Below are 18,686 nucleotides of genomic sequence, written 5' to 3'. Positions count from 1 at the left end.
ACTAGATCGTGAGATTTAACCGGATCCCGGTGAGACCGTGACAGAGTGCAGGGCCAATGCATCTAGTTCTAGTGGGCCGTTGGCCGGTCGACCATCCTCCGGGCTTAATACTGCCGGAGCACACTGCGCCGAATCAAAGTCCCGCAGCGGCTCCCCAGATGAGTAAGAGTGTATTGTATGGTGTTTGGTATGATTGATAATTAACAAGAAAAATGGAATAAAAAACTTGTCGAAATCAGTGGCAATGTGAACCGGATTTCTGTGTAGTGGATGATGTTCATTGTACCTGACGCGTCGGGACCAACAGTAATTGTTTAAGGTCGCGAGATAGAGGGGTAACAGTTCTGTTAACGCCCAGACAAAATCCCGAATTGGTGATTTCATTGTGCAGCGTCATATTTGCCCCACTTCCCATCCCACCTGGTTCGGACGCCCGTGGTACTTTCATTTCATAAGGTAATCCCATAGTTAAAGCAAGTACCGCCTTATGACTAGCTGGTCTGGTTGGGATTCCATGGACCGCCATTCAAATACCTTCTCATCGCCACTTTTCTCTTCCTCTTCATTCCTCTTACATCCCACTTCAATTCCATCTGGTATTATCTCCCATACCAATTAATCATTATGTCTTCTTCTCTTGAGCAACTGAAGGCCACTGGCACCGTCGTGGTCTGCGACTCTGGTAAGTTCCACCGATCATCCAGGATGCATGCATTGAACACCCCACTAACTCGCTCTGTATAGGTGACTTTGCCAGTATGTACTTCCCTCCCTCTCTACAGACGCCATCGATTGATCGATCGATCGTGTCGTACCCTTTTTTTCCCTGTGAAGAAAAGAAACTAACGTGTTACAGCCATCGGCAAGTACAAGCCCCAGGATGCCACCACCAACCCCTCCCTGATCCTGGCTGCTTCCAAGAAGGCTGAATACGCTGCCCTGATCGATGCTGCCGTCGCCTACGGTAAGCAGAACGGCAAGACCGTCGACGAGCAGGTTGAGGCTACCCTGGACCGTCTCCTGGTTGAGTTCGGCAAGCAGATCCTGGAGATCATCCCCGGTAAGGTCTCTACTGAGGTCGACGCCAAGCTATCCTTCAACACCGATGCCTCAGTCAAGAAGGCCCTTGAGATCATCAAGGTATGCAACATTTTCCTTTAACTAATTGTCGAGCATGCATGCATGACAAGAAAAAAAGAAAAATAGAGAGAAAAAACTAACAATCCCTGTTTAGCTCTACGCCGACAACGGTATCTCCAAGGACCGTGTCCTGATCAAGATCGCCTCCACCTACGAGGGTATCAAGGCCGCTCACATTCTGCAGTCCCAGCACGGCATCAACTGCAACCTTACCCTGATGTTCTCCCTCGTCCAGGCCATCGCTGCCGCCGAGGCCGGTGCCTTCCTGATCTCCCCCTTCGTTGGCCGTATCCTCGACTGGTACAAGGCCGCCAACAAGCGCGACTACACCGCCCAGGAGGACCCCGGTGTCAAGTCCGTCCAGGACATCTTCAACTATTACAAGAAGCACGGCTACAAGACCATTGTCATGGGTGCCTCGTTCCGTAACACTGGTGAGATCACCGAGCTTGCTGGCTGTGACTACCTCACTATCTCCCCCAACCTGCTGGAGGACCTGTACAACTCGACCGCTGCTGTGCCCAAGAAGCTCGACTCTGCTGGCGCTGCTAGTCTAAACATCCCTAAGCGCGAGTACCTGCACAACGAGGCCGATTTCCGCTTCGACTTCAACGAGGAGGCTATGGGTGTTGAGAAGCTCCGTGAGGGTATCTCTAAGTTTGCGGCTGATGCTATTACCCTTAAGGATCTGCTTAAGGCTAAGATCCAGGCTTAGATGGATTTTGATCTTTTCTTTTCTTTGCTGCGATAACCTTTTAAGTTATGATTTGTAAATTGGCGATCCTCAAAATGCTGGAATCGGTAGATACGAACGAATTGATGAATTTAATTTTATGTTCATACTTTTTTTTATCAAAATTATATCTATTTTCACAAATTTCTTTTCTTTATGGAAGTGAATGTAGATTTGCATGGATGCAGGGGTAGATTGAAATCATGGTTATAGCTATAGTGATTCCTTCCAAGCTTCGAATCCTTCGGGTCTCACTCGGTAAATGTATGAATGATGTATAGCCGTATGTATCCAGTTTTCGAGAGGCAGAAATCCTATAGGTAGCCTCGGCCAATGCTCTGCCAATCTTATACCGGAAAAGGGGCACCTGGGGCAGGTATAAGGGCAGTTGGAGGAGAGTCTGGACCAGGTCTGCTTATTGAGCATCCATGAGTGAACCCCGCACTGCTTTTGATCCGGCGTGACACGGTACCACGACGAATTGTCAGATCAATCAATTCTCCCATACAGATCAATCAGTAGGTAGCTTGATTAAATATAGATTCATAACACAATTATATGTTCAGGTGGAGATTACAGTCAATTATGAACTGATAGGTATTAGGATGTGTCCGGCATTATGTCATTTCCCCTCGTCCCGTCTAGGAAGGTGGGGGGTAACCTAGGATCAGTAATCAGGTACTGGGTACTTCATCTAGCATATTAGTTTACACCAATCAGAAAGTAACCAGTACCTCTCCCGCTGTGGAAGGTTCCCGGTGCCGCAGTCACGTCAACATGATCCGCTTATTATTCTCCCGCTTCCCTCCTCTTCAATCTTCTCCCCATCAATTTTTCTCCCAAAACAAATTCAATTTGAAATCATAACCGTCAAAATGGTCAAGGCTGGTAAGTGTTATTGATATCTATGAATTCTATCTTTCCCCCTTTTGCATATATAGATCTGCAATCATTCTCGTGATTGTCTGTTATTGGATCTTCGCTTCTCCACGGTTCGTGGCAAAGGACCTTGGGGTGAGCACATTTGAGCACCTTGGGGAATTGCCCGAACCTATCGGCTTCTCTCCCTGCAATCTCTCTCTCCACTGAGAATACCTTCTTGTAGAAAGCTCAGGGTCCTCGGCGCTCGTTATTTGCTAGAGGACTGGGTGCTTCCGTCTGGAATGCAGGAGCGGGAGCGGGAGCGGGAGGTTCAGATGAAGTTGGTTGATAGTTTGTTCTATCTGGGTTCTGGAATTTGAATCTTACTACCTTACCTATATTATCCATACACTTGCACATGCACATGCTTGACATTGGCTTTGAAAACAAGACTAATGATGACTTCTAGTTGCTGTTATTCGTGGTGACTCCAAGGTCGCCGGTACTGTTACCTTCGAGCAGACCGAGGAGAGCGCCCCCACCACCATCTCCTGGAACATCTCCGGCCACGATTCCAACGCTGAGCGTGGTTTCCATATCCACCAGTTCGGTGACAACACCAACGGTTGCACCTCCGCTGGTCCCCACTGTAAGCTTCATGCCACGCCAGACCCTACCACACCACACCATGCCGATCTCTAGTCTATTCGTTATGAAAAATTAACCATAAAACCTAGTCAACCCCCACGGCAAGACCCACGGTGCTCCCACCGACTCTGACCGTCACGTCGGTGACCTTGGTAACTTCAAGACCGATGCTGAGGGTAACGCCAACGGTTCCGTTCAGGACAAGCTCGTCAAGCTGATCGGTGCCGAGAGCGTTCTGGGCGTAAGTTTCTGCTCTACTCTACCCCTTGCATCTGCGATTCCAGCAGATCATATCATGATTGGATTGCGTGATTGGCCAATACTAATATTGTTTTTAGCGTACTCTCGTCGTCCACGCTGGTACCGACGACCTCGGTAAGGGTGGTAACGAGGAGTCCAAGAAGACTGGTAACGCTGGTCCCCGCCCTGCTTGCGGTAAGTTTTTGCTCCCAATATCTTCAACAGTGGAAGTCATATACTGATAGTATTTAGGTGTCATCGGTATTGCCGCTTAAATTTGCTGAACCAGCTCCAGTCAGATAGTTGGGCTTTGGTATCCCTCCATCTTTTGAGATGAAAAGTTCAGGAGAATTCCTGGCTAGGACGAGATGAATTCAATGCCATTATATCATAATCTTTTGTTCGTATCAGGAATCTGAGGACTATAGTAGTGGGGACTTTCCTGTTCACAAGCTGTAGCTCTTGTATACTTGGTCAATGCTCAGACCGCTTTCCCCCACAGTACGGGGCCAATGGTGTAATCGCGGGAACATATCATGTCCATAGTGCTCACCGCCTCTCATACCGCCGTCTCTGTAATCAATGTTCCGTAATTTGTATACTTTCTATAGACCCTGGAGGGCCAGTGCGGTTGTATCAGTATAAGGTGCTCAAGTCGATGCCTTTACTGGAATACCTAGCCTTATTTTACACTATAATGATCTCCTACACATAGGTTTGAGCTCTGAAAGTTCTTAGCTTAAATCAAGTATTGCATGCAAAGTTGGAAAATTACAAGTTAGATGTAGATATTCTCATTGCTCAACTGCAATCATTGGTATTAGATGGACATTATCGAGAGGGATTAGCAAAATATCAGTTAAACTTGTCTACAGCAAACCGACATATCAAAGCAAAAAGCCCAGTCGATAAATTCAGGTTTTCATCTTGACGTAGCCATCGGACAATTAAGCTTAGAAGGACTTGCATCACTCAACTTGTAGCCCCCATTTACCAGATATTCAGCAGAGACAAAGTGAGTAAAATCAGCAGCCTTCCCTCCCCGAGCACCCAGTATACAAATCCAACAACCCGATGATCCTCATCCCACACCGGGGTACCACAGACATTCGCAGCAACTGTACTATTCGCATACTGCCCCATATAAGCTCCGAAAAACTTGACACAGAAGGTTAGCAAGGTATGTTCATTTCGGGTTTGAATCGATACAAGCACCAGCAATGTGCAATATACTGAGGCATCTGTAGTATATCATCAGACGATCGATAAAATAAAGGCTCTTTCTAGAATAGTAACAGCTGCGCCTTCAAAGGCGATGTTCACGATATGCCCCCAGAAGGAAATTTCAGTTATCGGGACTCGGACCTTATCGAAGAAACTACGAATAACATCGAAGATCGCATCTACTTCCGAGTCCTTCCTTCTGAGATCAAAGTCATCAGAAAGGGCTAGACGAAGGAAACCTAAAAGCCCACAGGTAAGATCAACATCGCAGAAGATATAAATGAAATAACAGGTCGCAATACAGCCCTGAGGTTACGAACAGACAAGTATATAGTAAACTGGAAGTAGTTGGCATTTGCCATAGATGTCACCTGGGCATTGTGCAAGTAATCGGGCGGTTGTCACTGTATTACTGGTAATCTTATTTTCTGCCGGTCTTAAAAGACCATAAATAGGTTTCCGGTAGACGGGCCACGTTTCTCCTCCGAAGCTGGCTACTCCCTTTATCAACTTCCCTTTTATTTGTTCAATTATCTTCTCTTTTCGGTTTCTAATAATTCTGTGTTGAATCTGTGGGGTAGCGGTGTCATTTTTTCAGCATGCCTTTCGAAGCTCGCGTGAAGTCTGTCCTTTCGGGCGACACTGTCGTGCTGTCGCATGTCTCCAATCCCACACAAGAGCGCATTCTGAGCCTTGCCTATGTCTCTGCGCCCAGATTAAGGAGGGAGGGTGATGAGGTATGATTTCCATTGGTCTTAACTACTCCGTGCGGTCAAGCGACTGCAACAATTCGTTTGGGGCTCAATGCCCCAGGGGCTTCTTTAAATGCAGATCCCAGTCCGCACTTCAGCCGGAGTGACTCGTGAAACTAACAGATGATTCAATTGCTATAGGCATACGGCTTCCAATCCCGCGAATTCCTCCGAGAACTCTTGGTCGGCAAGGTTATCCAGTTCCACGTTGTTTACACCATCCCCACCGGCGCTAAGCGCGAATACGGTATCATCAAGCTGCCCGGCTTCGACGCCCAGTTGCCCGAAATCAGTGTGCAGGAGGGATGGAGCCGGGTCCGCGAGGAGGCTGGAAAGCGCAGTGATGAATCCGAAGAAACACTTGAGCTGCTGGGTCGGCTGCGAGCGCTCGAGGCACTGGCACAGGACGAGGGCAAGGGTGTCTGGGCTGCTTCCAGCAAGGGCCTGATCGATACAAGCTATGAACTGTCAAACGGCGCCGCATTGGTGGCTCAATATAAGGGCGAGCAATTGGAAGGTATCATTGAGAAGGTCCTGAACGGTGACCGCGTGGTGCTTCGTCTGCTGTTGTCCCCTGATGAGCATCTTCAGGCTGTGGTTGCTGTGGCCGGTATCCGGGCGCCATCTGCGAAGCGTACCACCGCCGAGGGCAAGGAACAAGCAGCCGAGCCTTTTGGAGACGAGGCACAGCAGTTCGTGGAATCACGAGTCCTACAACGTAAGGTCAAGGTTTCATTAGTTGGTGTCACCCCACAGGGCCAGCTTGTGGCTACTCTGCTGCACCCCAATGGAAACATTGCTCGATTTGTTCTTGAGGCTGGTCTTGCTCGTTGCCAGGACCACCACTCTACAATGCTTGGTGCCGATATGGCTCTTCTCCGCCAGGCCGAGAACACTGCCAAGGATTCCCGCAAGGGTCTTTTCACTGGCCACGTTGGATCTAAGGCCACCGGTGCCGCCGCCGGCGACTACACTGTTACCCGTGTTTTGAACGCTGATACCATCTTTGTCCGTAACAAGGCTGGTGCGGAGAAGAAGATTAGCCTTACCAGCATTCGTCAACCCAAGCCATCTGACCCTAAGCAGGCTCCATTCGCCGCCGATGCAAAGGAGTTCCTGCGTAAGCAGGTCATTTCCAAGCATGTCAAGGTCACAGTTAATGGCAAGAAGCCTGCCAATGAGGGTTATGAGGAGCGTGAAGTTGCTACTGTTTTACAGGGCAACACTGATGTTGGTCTGGCCCTTGTTGAGGCTGGCTATGCCTCTGTTATCCGTCACCGTATGGATGATGATGATCGATCTCCCGACTACGATTCCTTGCTTGCCGCGGAGGCTGATGCCCAGAAGGAAGCACGTGGTATGTGGTCCCCCAAGCCACCCAAGGCTAAGCAGATCGTGGACTACTCCGAAAATGTTCAGAAGGCCAAGCTTGAGCTTGGTGTATTGCAGCGCTCTAAGCGCATTCCCGCTGTTGTCGACTTCGTGAAGTCAGGATCTCGCTTTACCGTCATCGTGCCTCGCGAGAATGCCAAGTTGACCCTTGTTCTTTCTGGCATCCGTGCTCCCCGATCTGCTCGCGGGCCGAGCGAGGCCGGTGAGCCTTTTGGTCAGGAAGCTCACGATTTGGCCAACCGCCGCTGCATGCAGCGTGATGTTGAGATTGATGTTGAGACCATTGACAAGGTTGGTGGTTTCATCGGTACCTTGTACGTAAACAAGGAGAACTTCACCAAGATTCTGCTTGAGGAGGGCTTCGCTACCGTGCACGCATACTCTGCTGAGAAGTCCGGCCACGCCAACGAATATTTCGCTGCCGAGGAGCGTGCTAAGGAAGGCCGCAAGGGTCTTTGGCATGACTGGGACCCCAGCAAGGAGGCCGCTGAGGCCGAAGAGTTGGAGGCTGCCAACAACGCTAGTAACGAGAGCGACGTCGCGGTCACTCAACGCCAGAAGGATTACCGTGACGTTATGGTCACTTACATCGATCCTGAATCAGCTCGTATCAAGATCCAGCAGATTGGCAACGGAACTAGTGCTTTGACCGAGCTGATGTCTGCTTTCCGTTCCTTCCACCTTAGCAAGGCCAATGACACACCCCTTCCTGGTCCCCCTAAAGCTGGCGATTGGGTCGCTGCTCAATTCAGTGAGGATGGAAACTGGTACCGCGGCAAGGTCCGCCGCAACGACCGCGAGAAGCAGACCGCCGAGGTGGTATACGTCGACTTCGGAAACTCCGAAACTCTGCCCTGGTCCGACCTTCGCCCACTCACCCAGCCCCAGTTCTCGGGTCAAAAGCTCCGCCCCCAGGCTATCGATGCTGTGCTTTCTCTGTGCCAGTTCCCCACATCCGCTGACTACCTTGAAGATGCCGTGAACTTCGTTGGTGACCAGGCCTTCGACCGTCAGCTCGTTGCCAACGTCGACCACGTTGACAACGATGGCACTTTGCACGTCACTCTTCTGGACCCAGCCGTGTCAAAGAGCCTCGACCAGAGCATCAACGCTGATATTATCCACGAGGGTATGGCTATGGTTCCCCGTAAGCTGAAGGCGTGGGAGCGTGCTTCGGCCGATACTCTGGAGAAGCTGCGCTCTCTCGAGGACGAGGCTAAGCAAGAACGCCGCGGTATGTGGGAGTATGGTGACCTCACCGAGGATTAAATATACCTGTAACTATGAGAATTATTTTTCGGGGGACGCATTCTGTACAAAAAATCAGTGTTGGGAGTGGCACGATGAAAACATACCGTGCCATATATTACGCATGGTCGTATAATTTGCTTTAGCTGGTTTTTATTCATCTCAATTCTGACCTTGTAGCTTTGTAGGAAATACCAATGGTAAAACTCTGTGTATTGGTAATATTATAGTCCCTATATAAGGCCTTATTTCTAATGTATCACAGTGCTTTACTTAATAATGAAACAGACTCGGCAGTTCTATTTATTCTTATGAGTGAAGCTCTTGAATGACTACCAATCCGGGGCAATATAGTACCCCAGCTTTTTTGTGGTCTTCAGTGGAACCATCACAGGCTTTCATCGGTGAGGCTCAAAGTTCACCACAGGACGTTTGGACCAATCTCTGTGGAAATAATCCTATATTTACATCATAATAGTAGCCTACACAGACACGCTGAGACACTCAGTCTGTCTTCTGTATACACCATTGATTTTGAATGATTTGAAAGCGTAATCCTTAACAGCCTCTTTGAATCAAAGTGGATGACGGTTTTGGGAGATTCGATCCCATTGCAAATAGCGCCATGTCTACAGTAAAGAAACTAAACACCACATGCCATGCTAGTGCTTTGTTATCCATGGCCTGCATTTTCCTATAAGTATCCTATTGTAAATACTAAAGCGTTCAATTAATTTGCAAAAAAGTGATAGGCAGATTAAACTAGAAGCACACACGGGCTTTAAGATATTTTGAGGATCCAGATCGTTCCAGTTCCTGGTCTATATAATCAGTATTCGTCTATCCGAGAGATTGAAAGGGCTAGGTATCAACTTGGAATCTTAAATCCTAGTCTTCTTTGGGCTTGGTACTTTTGTCCCCTAGAAATCTAGATTAGTTTCAAAGCTTGGAGCTATCTTCTAGCGACATCTTATCCAAGCTTGATAGATGGGATGTTGTTTAATCTTCGCATTTTTTGGAGTTTTTTACTTGAATAGTTTCTGGTAGTTATATAGTTAGGGCATTCTCAAAGATACCGGAAACCCGGCGAGGGGACTAAGAAAAGAAACAAATGTACAGCGTTGACCGCCTCCTTTTCTCCCCGATCTCCGATCACCTCCGCCACATCTCATCAGGACAATCCTATCCCAAAAAGAAAATTAAACATTTACCCCATATTTAAGTCCAGAACCCGGCGATCCGATCACCATGCTCTGGCGGACGAAATCCCATCACAGTCAGGCCTCCGAGCAGGACGCCTCCCTTTCTAAAACCGCGTCCGCGTCCAAGAACGACCCTGCCGCCTCCGCCACTGCGGCCGCAGGCACCGAATGGCTGGCCGGCCACTTGAACCACCTTACACCGGAGCAAGAGGAGAAACTGGCCGAATTTAAGACGGTCTGTGCTGAGCATGGGTACTATACTGCAGCTGTGGAACCAACTGAGGGTGCGGAGGAGAAGCCTGCTAGCCACAATGATGCAACCTTGTTGTATGTTTCACCACAGACGCGTGATTCTCTACAAGCGATGCGCGGGATAAGGATATACTGATAGGGTCTATAGGAGATTTTTGCGAGCCCGTAAGTTTGATGTTGAGGGTGCGTGGGGTCAATTCAAGGAAACCGAGGATTGGCGCAAGGAGAATGCCATCGAGTCATTGTATGCGAATATTGGCGTGGACTCGTATGAAGCGTCGCGACGAATGGTGTGTACCCAAATCGACCTCCTCTCCCTCGTATATCTATATACGCAGAGTTCTATTCTAATCACTCTCCTCGGGCTCTATAGTATCCTCAATGGACTGGCCGTCGTGATCGCCGTGGTATCCCGATCTACGTCTTCGAGATCCGCCACCTTAACTCGAAGGAGATGGCCGCTTACAACTCAACCATGAACACTGGGACCCCCGAGAGTCACAAGTCCTCTTCTGTTCCCGCAAGATTGCTTAACCTCTTTGCGCTTTACGAGAATCTGCTCGGTTTCGTCATGCCGCTTTGCTCTTCTTTGCCCAGACCCAATCCCGAAACACCTATTGTAGCCTCCACAAACATCGTCGACGTGAGCGGTGTTGGATTGAAGCAGTTTTGGAACTTGAAGAGCCATATGCAAGATGCTAGTGTATTGGCCACCGCCCATTACCCCGAAACTTTGGACCGAATCTTTGTATGTTTCCGTCCTATCATCTTTAGTCTCAACCCATACCGAGTCCTAACCATTCAATAGATTATCGGCGCGCCTGCTTTCTTCCCCACTGTCTGGGGATGGATCAAGCGTTGGTTCGACCCTGGCACCACGTCCAAAATCTTTATTTTGTCCGCCTCGGAGGTGAAGCCCACACTCAGCTCTTTCATGGACACCTCCAACTTCCCTGAGCAGTATGGTGGCGAACTGAAGTGGCAATGGGGCGACATGCCGAACACGGACAGAGCTGCCAACGAACTGCTGAAGAATGTACAGGTTGAAGCGGGCGACAAGACGGAAATTCTGAAAGGTCCGATACTATTCAAGGGCGATCAGATCGAAGTGTTGGGCACCGAAGACGGCAAGGAGCGACGGAACGCTGTCCCCGTGCCAGTTTCCCGCACAGAACAGCCCGCATCTACAGAGATCAAGGAGAAAAGCGAAAAGGCGACCGAGTCCTCGAGCAGTGATGTTGAAACCCCTGTTCCTACAGAGAACGAGAAGGTGGCGGTAAACGTTGACCAGGTCGCAAGCGAAGAGACTCAGACCACTACCGTGGCATAGACGCACATAGAATACCCGCGCGGGGTGAGGGAAGAGTCTTCAACGCACAAGTTGCAGATCACATAAACCGAGGCTTCATTTGAAGGTTCGCTTAGCATTGATTGTGTCTGCCTGTTAATTTTTTTGGATCACTACTTTGCATGTGCATTTCGTATTAGATTGGACCGCTCAGGTCCCAACATTTCTCATCATTAAACTTCTTTTTCGGTTTCTTTCTAGGCTCCATCATTGTGGGCTTTGATCGGGCGAGTCCGATCTCTTTCTTTCTACTGCTTTTTCTTTTTTTGTTATCAGTTTACCTTTCTGCCTAACCACGAGATAGTATTATGTCGATATGGTCATTGGGTCTGTGTTTGGACTTTGTTATGTTAATATCCCCCGGTATGGACTCGGAAACGCCCTGGTAAATAGAATATACTCAGATACTTATCTTCTTTTTCACTTCTTGATATAATCTCATTTGAGAGTAGGAAATACAGAGACAAGCTTCAAGTTTGAAACAATGTATGTCATTCGATTAGATCTACATTATATTACAATTAACATGCAATGATGACATTAGGGTATCTGCTACCCAAGGCTTCTTTAGATACTACCAGTTTCACATGGCCCCTGTCATCTTTTCTGCCTGAAATTCGATATGACCCACTTTCGCAAATTTGAGTACAATGCTATACGGGGTTTTATCTGATCGATATGGATACATAGGCACCATATTGATGATCTTGCCACCTCTGTAAGCCCATAAAGGTTAGCACTTCGTACAAAAATGAACGAGTCAACATTGAAAAGGATGGAGTTAATATGGACCAATCACAGTCTTCAGACGTTTCCTTGTCTCCTGACTAAGCGTTTTGCTTCCATCGCTATATGTATCCTCCGATCATTGTGTTATTTTAACATCACGGCATTTTCTCCAACATGATTGAAAAGGTTCGACAGTACCTGGATTATCACTTGATATCAATCAGCCAGACTAATTCCATGTGTCTGATGGCATCATGCAACATCATGGCTTGAGCCCGCATGAACATGATTGATCCAGGCTTCCCCTACTAGGCCGAATAGGGTTATAAAGCTCCGTGCATGATCTAACAAAGGCTCCACTGATAAAACCTTGGAACCGCCTTAGCCAACTAGCCGGGCCCTGAACCCAGCCCGGAAATGTTGGGGAGGAAATGTGATTCCAGGATCAGATAGGATCGACACAGTCCAACTGATTTTAGAAGCAGTCCGAGGCTCATTTTTGCGGAGAGTGGAGATTCACATGATGCCGAAGCCCTCTAACTGGTTTAGTGGATCAACAATGACTCCAGTCCCCTTTTCCGTAAAACCCTTTAAAATAAAACCCACTCCCCATGATTACCACCGGGGAAAAAGTGGACATTGCAACCCTTAGCATAAACTTGGATTAACGGCTTTAACACGATCAACAAGTGCTTTTGAGTATATGCGCAACAACAACATATGCCATGGTTGACCGAAATCCTAAGGACTCTATGAAGTCCACCTGGCGCCAGCAGGCTCGCTCAGAGTGGACACTCGCCCATTGGTTCTACGAATTAACCGACGTCCACCCCGAACACCTCGACCAAGAAGTACCCGTCCACCTCAAAGAAGATGGTGTTCCATACGTTCCAGACTGGTCTATGCACCGCTGGGTTATCGTGCACTCGGTGATCCCACTCCTGCTTCAACAAGCCTATATTAGATATACAGGCCACAACTTTGGGCCCATTGTCGCATTCATCTTCTACTGTCTCGCCTTCAAGGCCACCGCCATTCATGAACTCCACGTTCTCCGCCGCCTTGGTCACACCCACGGCTTCTTCGACGGAGATAAGCACGCTCGTGATGGCGTTCCAGACGTCGGCGCCGCGAAGGTCGTTCGCTCCCTGTTATCGACCTCAACCTTCCGCCCTATGTTCAGCGTCTTCCTCGCCTATCGTACTAAGGAAACACCCGCTGATGTTAGCATTCCCTGGTTGCTTCTCGAAATCAGTTTATATGGAATCATCCTCGACTTCTGGTTCTACTGGTACCACCGTATTATGCACGATTTCGAGCCTATGTGGAAGTACCACCGCACCCACCACCTGACCAAGCACCCGAACCCGCTCCTCACCCTCTACGCGGATCTGGAACAGGAACTATTCGACATTGCCGGTATTCCTCTGATGACTTACTTCTCTATGAAGCTGATGGGCATGCCTATGGGTTTCTACGAGTGGTGGATTTGCCACATGTACGTTATGTACGCCGAGCTGGCGGGCCACAGTGGTCTTCGTGTTCATGCTACACCACCTTGCACCCTTAGCTGGCTTCTTCGCTATTTCAATGCCGAGCTTGTTATTGAGGATCACGACTTGCATCACCGCAAGGGGTGGAAGAAGAGTTACAACTATGGCAAACAGACTCGGCTTTGGGATCGTATCTTCGGGACATGCTGTGATCGCATCGAGTCTATGAATCATAATGTTGACTATGTGAACCAATCTCCTATGCCGTTGATTTAAAATCGCGGGGAATGGATGGATATTTGGGTATGCTGCTGTATATATATGAGTTGAAAGGATTATCTTTCTCAGCACAAAGTGTGGGATGGAGTGGATTGTTATTTGGATTTGAGCCCTCGCCTTGATTTTGATTTGTTTATGCAAATCTGTTTTATACCATGCTATATTTTATGTCTATACCGATGATTGAATGAACTCAGATGGATTTGAAAAATAAATCTTCCATTAACTATGTGAAAGAGTTTCAGTTTTATAAGTCTCCGTGTAGATGGGCTTATACTACCAGCAGTGTCCGGGTCATGGTGCTGTGCACAGAGGGCGCTCAAGGAATGTATCGCGCCGCTGACCCCGACAACGATAAGTAAACCTTGGGGGTAAGCAGACACGTAAGCCTATAAATGACTAGAAATACCTAGTCAAAAGACGAAATGCGCCCATCACTTCGATTCATGCAATTTAAACAAGTTGCGCGATATCTGGATACACATCATGTCTCCTCTGGTGGGTAATGGGAATAGCTTGCCGAGTTTCCTTGATCGTTTCTGGCTCCAGTGTCGCATAGATAATATCATCACTCTCTTTCGTGCCAGCAACAACTCGACCCATAGGATCGCTAACCATACTATACCCCCAAGCAGGGTATGAAGAACCCGGTACCCTCGACTGTGAACACAAAACACTATACACTTGATTATCCACAGCCCGAGAACGACCCAGAAGTTCCCAATGAAGAGGACCAGTGGTAGTGTTAAATGCTGAAGGGTAAATCAATGCAAAAGCACCCTGTCGAGCTGCAATGGTACTCGGCTCAGCAAATCGCATATCATAACATATTCCGAGACCAATCCTCCCATATCCATCCAATTCGATGACTGTCAGGTCGTTTCCAGGCGAGAGAGTATCCGATTCGTGAAACGACATGCCCCCAGGAACGTCAATATCAAATAAATGCATCTTGCGATGGGATCCAAGCAGTTTTCCTTGTGGAGAATATACTGCACTTGTGTTGTATATTTTGCCCGATTCGTCATACTCCGGAATACTCCCTCCTATCAAGAACACACCAGTATCCTGAGCCATCTGCGACAGTGCAGCAAAGCTGGGAGCTTTGTTAGGATCTGGATGTGGCGATAATGGCTCGGCATATTCGCGAAACTTTCCCGTGGAATATGGGGAGTTAAAGCATTCTGGAAGGACAACAAGGGAGGCGCCCGCCGCTGCTGCCTCTAACACTTTTTGTCTTGCTTGTGAGATATTGTGGGCTTTGTTAGGACCTGACTTTTGTTAGAGTGTTCTCATCACAACGCGATAGAAAGGACCGTTCTCTTACCACTGGCTATTTGAATACAGGCCACTTTAAGTGACTTTTGGAGAACTTCGCGAGCAATGCGCGTCATTTTGACGATTTGAGTGGATTTCAAGAAAGCTGGAGGTTCTCAAGAAACAGAATATGTAAAAAACGCTTTTACGAGAAAATGCGCATGGGCTTTTCATTTACATGTCTCGTGCCATAGCTACATCTGTTGGAGATCTGAGCGCTACCCCAAGAGTTGGAGCTGAATTGCCGAGTTGACTCCAAATATTGGATGACACCACTCTCGAAAGAACTTTAAGCGAGCCCCACGATCCACGGCTTGCTTCATCGATTGTTTGCATATAATCAAGGGGAGAGGAACTTAATTTGTGGTATGACCTCCATTTAAGCTGGCCGCGGCAGGCTAAAACAACGTTAAGCAGTGCGGCTTCAATGACGACTGAAATGATAGAGATAATCGTGTTTGGAGAGGCTGCATATTACTAGTCTGTATATAGTTTACTGTGAATGCTCTGGCCTAGTAGAAGGCCAGACTACAACTTGAAGGTATGCATCTTATGATGGGTTTACTACCAGGTTTGAAATGAACTTTTGGTCCTTGCTAATGGCTCAAGGGTCTGTCAACTATCAGTGGGAATAGCCAACAAGAAAACTGATTTTGAGAGGTCAGATGAATGAATGTTATTCTAATTTGCCCAGATTAATCTACTATGTACTAGTACATAGGAGATGTGGTTATGAACTTTAGTATAACTCCGCCGCCTCATTCGGCTCGGGCCCTTTGGTTGTGGAAGCTTTTGGAAGTATGAAATATTCAGAGATAAAGGGGAGAAATGCAGATGACGAGTATGAGCTAAACTTTGCCGTGGGTGAAAGTGTAGACCGAGGCAAGATGGAGAAGTCGAAATGGGATGGGTGAACACAATGAAAACCTCAACGGTAAAGGTTTGGAGAATGAAGATACTCAAAGGAGTAAATATGGGTGGTTAACTTGAAGATAGAATGTTGACGAAGATATTAGAATCAAAATTTGAATGTGCATAAAAGGATGAGAAGATTGAAGATTGGAATATTGCTTGGAATATGTCTGGAAGGTGGTCTAAAAAATGGAAGACGGAAGGGAAGATGGAAGGGAAGATGAAAGGGAAGATAAGAGGGAAGGTGGAAAATGGAAAATGTATGGAAAGATCATGGGAGATGCATGGAAGGTAAGTTGGGAAACGAGAAATAGGAAATAGAAAAGGAGAGGTCAGTGGGTGGTGATATATATGTATATTTCAGCTGGAGTGAGATTATTAGGATGGGGTGGATGAGGGAAGGTATAGTAACACTGGTGGGGGTGATCTGGTACGGAGGAATACAGCCACCAGTGGAAAAAATCCCCATTTCACATATTTTCGACTGATGGAAAACTAGAATACCTGCCCACCCGTAATGAAGGCGTTTTGGTAAAGGGTTGTAAAATGTTCTTCCATTCCTTGAGCCTAAATAATAGTGTCTGGGGTAGTTGTGTATATCTAACAAGAGGGCTGGAACGAAGAATGATTGGGGAGGGCATACTCTCCGGGATATGGAGGAGAAGTCTGCTGCTGCGCTGATGAAAGAACCTTAGGACAAGAGCTGTGACTCCATTCAGGAGGATAGTGGGATCCTGCAGCTTGCTAATGCTGCTCATGGACGACAGTCGATGAAGCTTGTGAAATGGCCACGGGTGGAGCAGTGAGCTCAGCAGGGAGTTCAGTAGGAGCTTTCGCAACAATATTCTCCGATGGAAGCTTTGATATATTAAGAGGGGCTGGGTAAAGATCGTCAGGGCTGTATGGCATCTTTGTGTCTACAGCTGACTGAGCTTCGGGAGGGAAATCGACCATCATCTCTCTCATTTCAGCCTTTGCGGCTTCGATCTCCTCCGGCGTGGGCATGTTGATCACGGTCAAATAGAAGATGTCGTCTTGTTTCATCTTCATCACTGTCTTGATCAATCCTCCACTGGAGGCTTTCTTCCATCGTCTATTTTGCTGTTGTTGGTTCTCCGCTGGCTCTTGTTCGCCTTTCAACATGCGGAATCCTTTTTTGCCCTTATCCATCATCATTTGTTTTCGATCGGGCATGGCTATGGCACCACCTGTAACAAGAGATATAAGTGATCCACTATTTGCAGGATGGCTGGGGTCATTGAAACGAGATTTGAATGGCTTTCTTTGATCAGCGGACATCGCTAGAGCAGTACCTGGCTTCTCTTGCTCCTATTCAACTGTTAGCAGTTAGTTGTACAAAGCGATATTTGACTTTTTTTTCGTACCAAATCAGCATGAGACTTTCTATCCATATAATCTTGAACCCATTCACCAGCAGCGCCCATTTTCTTCTTAAATCCCTGTGGTGGCTCTCCACTTCGTCCCAACACTGCATCGAGATAGGGATAGACCAGCGGAGCAGACTCGGGCAATTGAACATCTCCTGTAGTCTTGCCATCTGTCTCTCTGATCTTTTTCATATTCCGTTTCCACCATCCTTCGCCCATCTGGGGCGTGTTATTGGCTAATGCTGCATCCGTAAGGTGATCATAGGGATTGATTTCATTTTGGTTGACATCCCCTGCATTAGGGTCATTGATATCTACTTTCTTAGTTTGGAACAGCTTGCCTAGGCTTGCAAATCCTAATTTTTTGTCATCCTCGAATGCCATGACCATTACAACCAAGCCTCGAGGCATGAATATTTCTTGATTGACTCGGTCGAGGAAAGTGTTCGCGCGGTTGCGCGCCTGCAGCTCTTTGGCAGTTCCCGCGACGACTTGTACAATCGCACCGGCAATCGCGGCGGTTGCATTTGGGACCATCCCTAAAATCCCACCGGCAATAAAAGTAACTTCAATCAATGGATTGGCCTGGCGAGAGGTGAGCGGATGGGTCTACATGGGTTGAGCAGAATGGCCACACATACCTTGCTGGCCACGTCAAAGCTCTGGATAAATTGTAAGAATGTATCCTGGTCAATGCCACTCTCAGCTAGTATAGGTGCGTATGCTCGGCAGAAACCTCGATCTTTCTTTCCGGGACGACGTTGTGGAATGATGACTGCACAAGGGAGACGGCGTATCTGGCTGGGGGCTGGCTCAACAATATTAATTAGGTCGCGGACGAGCTTTTCTCGCTTTTTGATCTTTGCATCTTCTGTTTGCTCGCATTCATTTTCATCATTCGCGGTCTCTTTATTCATGGCCTCTTCATAGCCTGGAGGCTGTAGACTCTCAGCTATATCATCGAGCTGCCACACGGCTTCGTCGTTATCAATACCATCATGGTCCTGTCCTTTCGAATCAAGCCCAGTCTCTACCGGCATATTTCTATTTATTGAGTTCCCACTAGAGCTATCAGTACCGAATGTTTCAAGTTCTGGAGTTCGTGGCACCAAATCAGCAGGAAGGTAAGCGTCATTCGGAATCCAGGACCCATCGGGGGTATAAAAATAGCTTGGGATCCAAGAGCCATCTTCCGCGGTATATCCGTTAGGAAGCTCTGAGCCATTCTCTCCGTAATAAGAGCTAGGCGCATAGGTCCCAGGGGGCAATATTCTGGTCCCTGTGTCGTCTTCAAGTTGTTTGGGTACGCCTTTGGAGCGGCCACGGTAGGCGTGGAGAGCCTCTGAGCCAAAGCCAAGAACTTTTGGTAGTCCCATTTTGAGCAACATGTTGATTGACGGCTCAAAGGGTAATTGGAGCTAGCTTCGCTCAAGGTGAGAAAAATAGTTAGGTGGAGAGGAAGAGCGATAAGTTAAAGATTGAAGCGAAGGATTCATCGCTACTTATCATTTCTTGTCAGGCTCTCGAA

The 18,686-nt window shown here is 47.7% G+C and overlaps 7 protein-coding genes across 7 annotated transcripts; 5 read left to right on the top strand and 2 right to left on the bottom strand.

Annotated features, from left to right (window-relative positions):
* Positions 1 to 624: 624 nt before the first annotated feature.
* N7478_005753 (sedoheptulose-7-phosphate:D-glyceraldehyde-3-phosphate transaldolase TAL1) lies at positions 625 to 1,855 on the top strand (the record flags this gene model as incomplete). The annotated part of the gene is made up of 4 exons (XM_056921967.1): positions 625 to 682; positions 745 to 756; positions 857 to 1,140; positions 1,235 to 1,855. The coding sequence occupies 4 exons, from the start codon at positions 625 to 627 to the stop codon at positions 1,853 to 1,855; spliced, it is 975 nt and encodes a 324-aa protein (XP_056780004.1).
* Positions 1,856 to 2,748: 893 nt separating this feature from the next.
* Positions 2,749 to 3,897, top strand: sod1 (superoxide dismutase SOD1; the record flags this gene model as incomplete). The annotated part of the gene is made up of 5 exons (XM_056921966.1): positions 2,749 to 2,761; positions 3,204 to 3,383; positions 3,472 to 3,623; positions 3,721 to 3,817; positions 3,875 to 3,897. The coding sequence occupies 5 exons, from the start codon at positions 2,749 to 2,751 to the stop codon at positions 3,895 to 3,897; spliced, it is 465 nt and encodes a 154-aa protein (XP_056780003.1).
* A 1,548-nt stretch (positions 3,898 to 5,445) lies between these two features.
* Positions 5,446 to 8,259, top strand: N7478_005751 (putative transcription factor (Snd1/p100); the record flags this gene model as incomplete). Its single annotated transcript, XM_056921965.1, has 2 exons — positions 5,446 to 5,583; positions 5,740 to 8,259. The coding sequence occupies 2 exons, from the start codon at positions 5,446 to 5,448 to the stop codon at positions 8,257 to 8,259; spliced, it is 2,658 nt and encodes an 885-aa protein (XP_056780002.1).
* Positions 8,260 to 9,486: 1,227 nt separating this feature from the next.
* Positions 9,487 to 11,022, top strand: N7478_005750 (SEC14 family lipid-binding protein; the record flags this gene model as incomplete). Its single annotated transcript, XM_056921964.1, has 4 exons — positions 9,487 to 9,767; positions 9,841 to 9,982; positions 10,066 to 10,440; positions 10,501 to 11,022. 4 exons carry the CDS (start codon positions 9,487 to 9,489, stop codon positions 11,020 to 11,022), a joined length of 1,320 nt encoding a protein of 439 aa, XP_056780001.1.
* Positions 11,023 to 12,494: 1,472 nt separating this feature from the next.
* Positions 12,495 to 13,538, top strand: N7478_005749 (sterol desaturase family protein; the record flags this gene model as incomplete). The annotated part of the gene is made up of 1 exon (XM_056921963.1): positions 12,495 to 13,538. One exon carries the CDS (start codon positions 12,495 to 12,497, stop codon positions 13,536 to 13,538), a length of 1,044 nt encoding a protein of 347 aa, XP_056780000.1.
* Positions 13,539 to 13,994: 456 nt separating this feature from the next.
* N7478_005748 (carbon-nitrogen hydrolase family protein) lies at positions 13,995 to 14,935 on the bottom strand (the record flags this gene model as incomplete). Its single annotated transcript, XM_056921962.1, has 2 exons — positions 13,995 to 14,812; positions 14,869 to 14,935. 2 exons carry the CDS (start codon positions 14,933 to 14,935, stop codon positions 13,995 to 13,997), a joined length of 885 nt encoding a protein of 294 aa, XP_056779999.1.
* A 1,579-nt stretch (positions 14,936 to 16,514) lies between these two features.
* Positions 16,515 to 18,534, bottom strand: N7478_005747 (uncharacterized protein; the record flags this gene model as incomplete). The annotated part of the gene is made up of 3 exons (XM_056921961.1): positions 16,515 to 17,099; positions 17,156 to 17,743; positions 17,800 to 18,534. The coding sequence occupies 3 exons, from the start codon at positions 18,532 to 18,534 to the stop codon at positions 16,515 to 16,517; spliced, it is 1,908 nt and encodes a 635-aa protein (XP_056779998.1).
* Between the last annotated feature and the right edge of the window lie 152 nt (positions 18,535 to 18,686).

Source organism: Penicillium angulare, assembly GCF_028827245.1.
Source record: "Penicillium angulare strain IBT 27051 chromosome Unknown utg000004l_segment0_segment0, whole genome shotgun sequence".
Classification (NCBI taxonomy): Eukaryota; Fungi; Ascomycota; class Eurotiomycetes; order Eurotiales; family Aspergillaceae; genus Penicillium; species Penicillium angulare.
The sequence above is the reverse complement of the archived record's forward strand: the minus strand, read 5'-3'. Positions and strand labels throughout refer to the sequence as shown.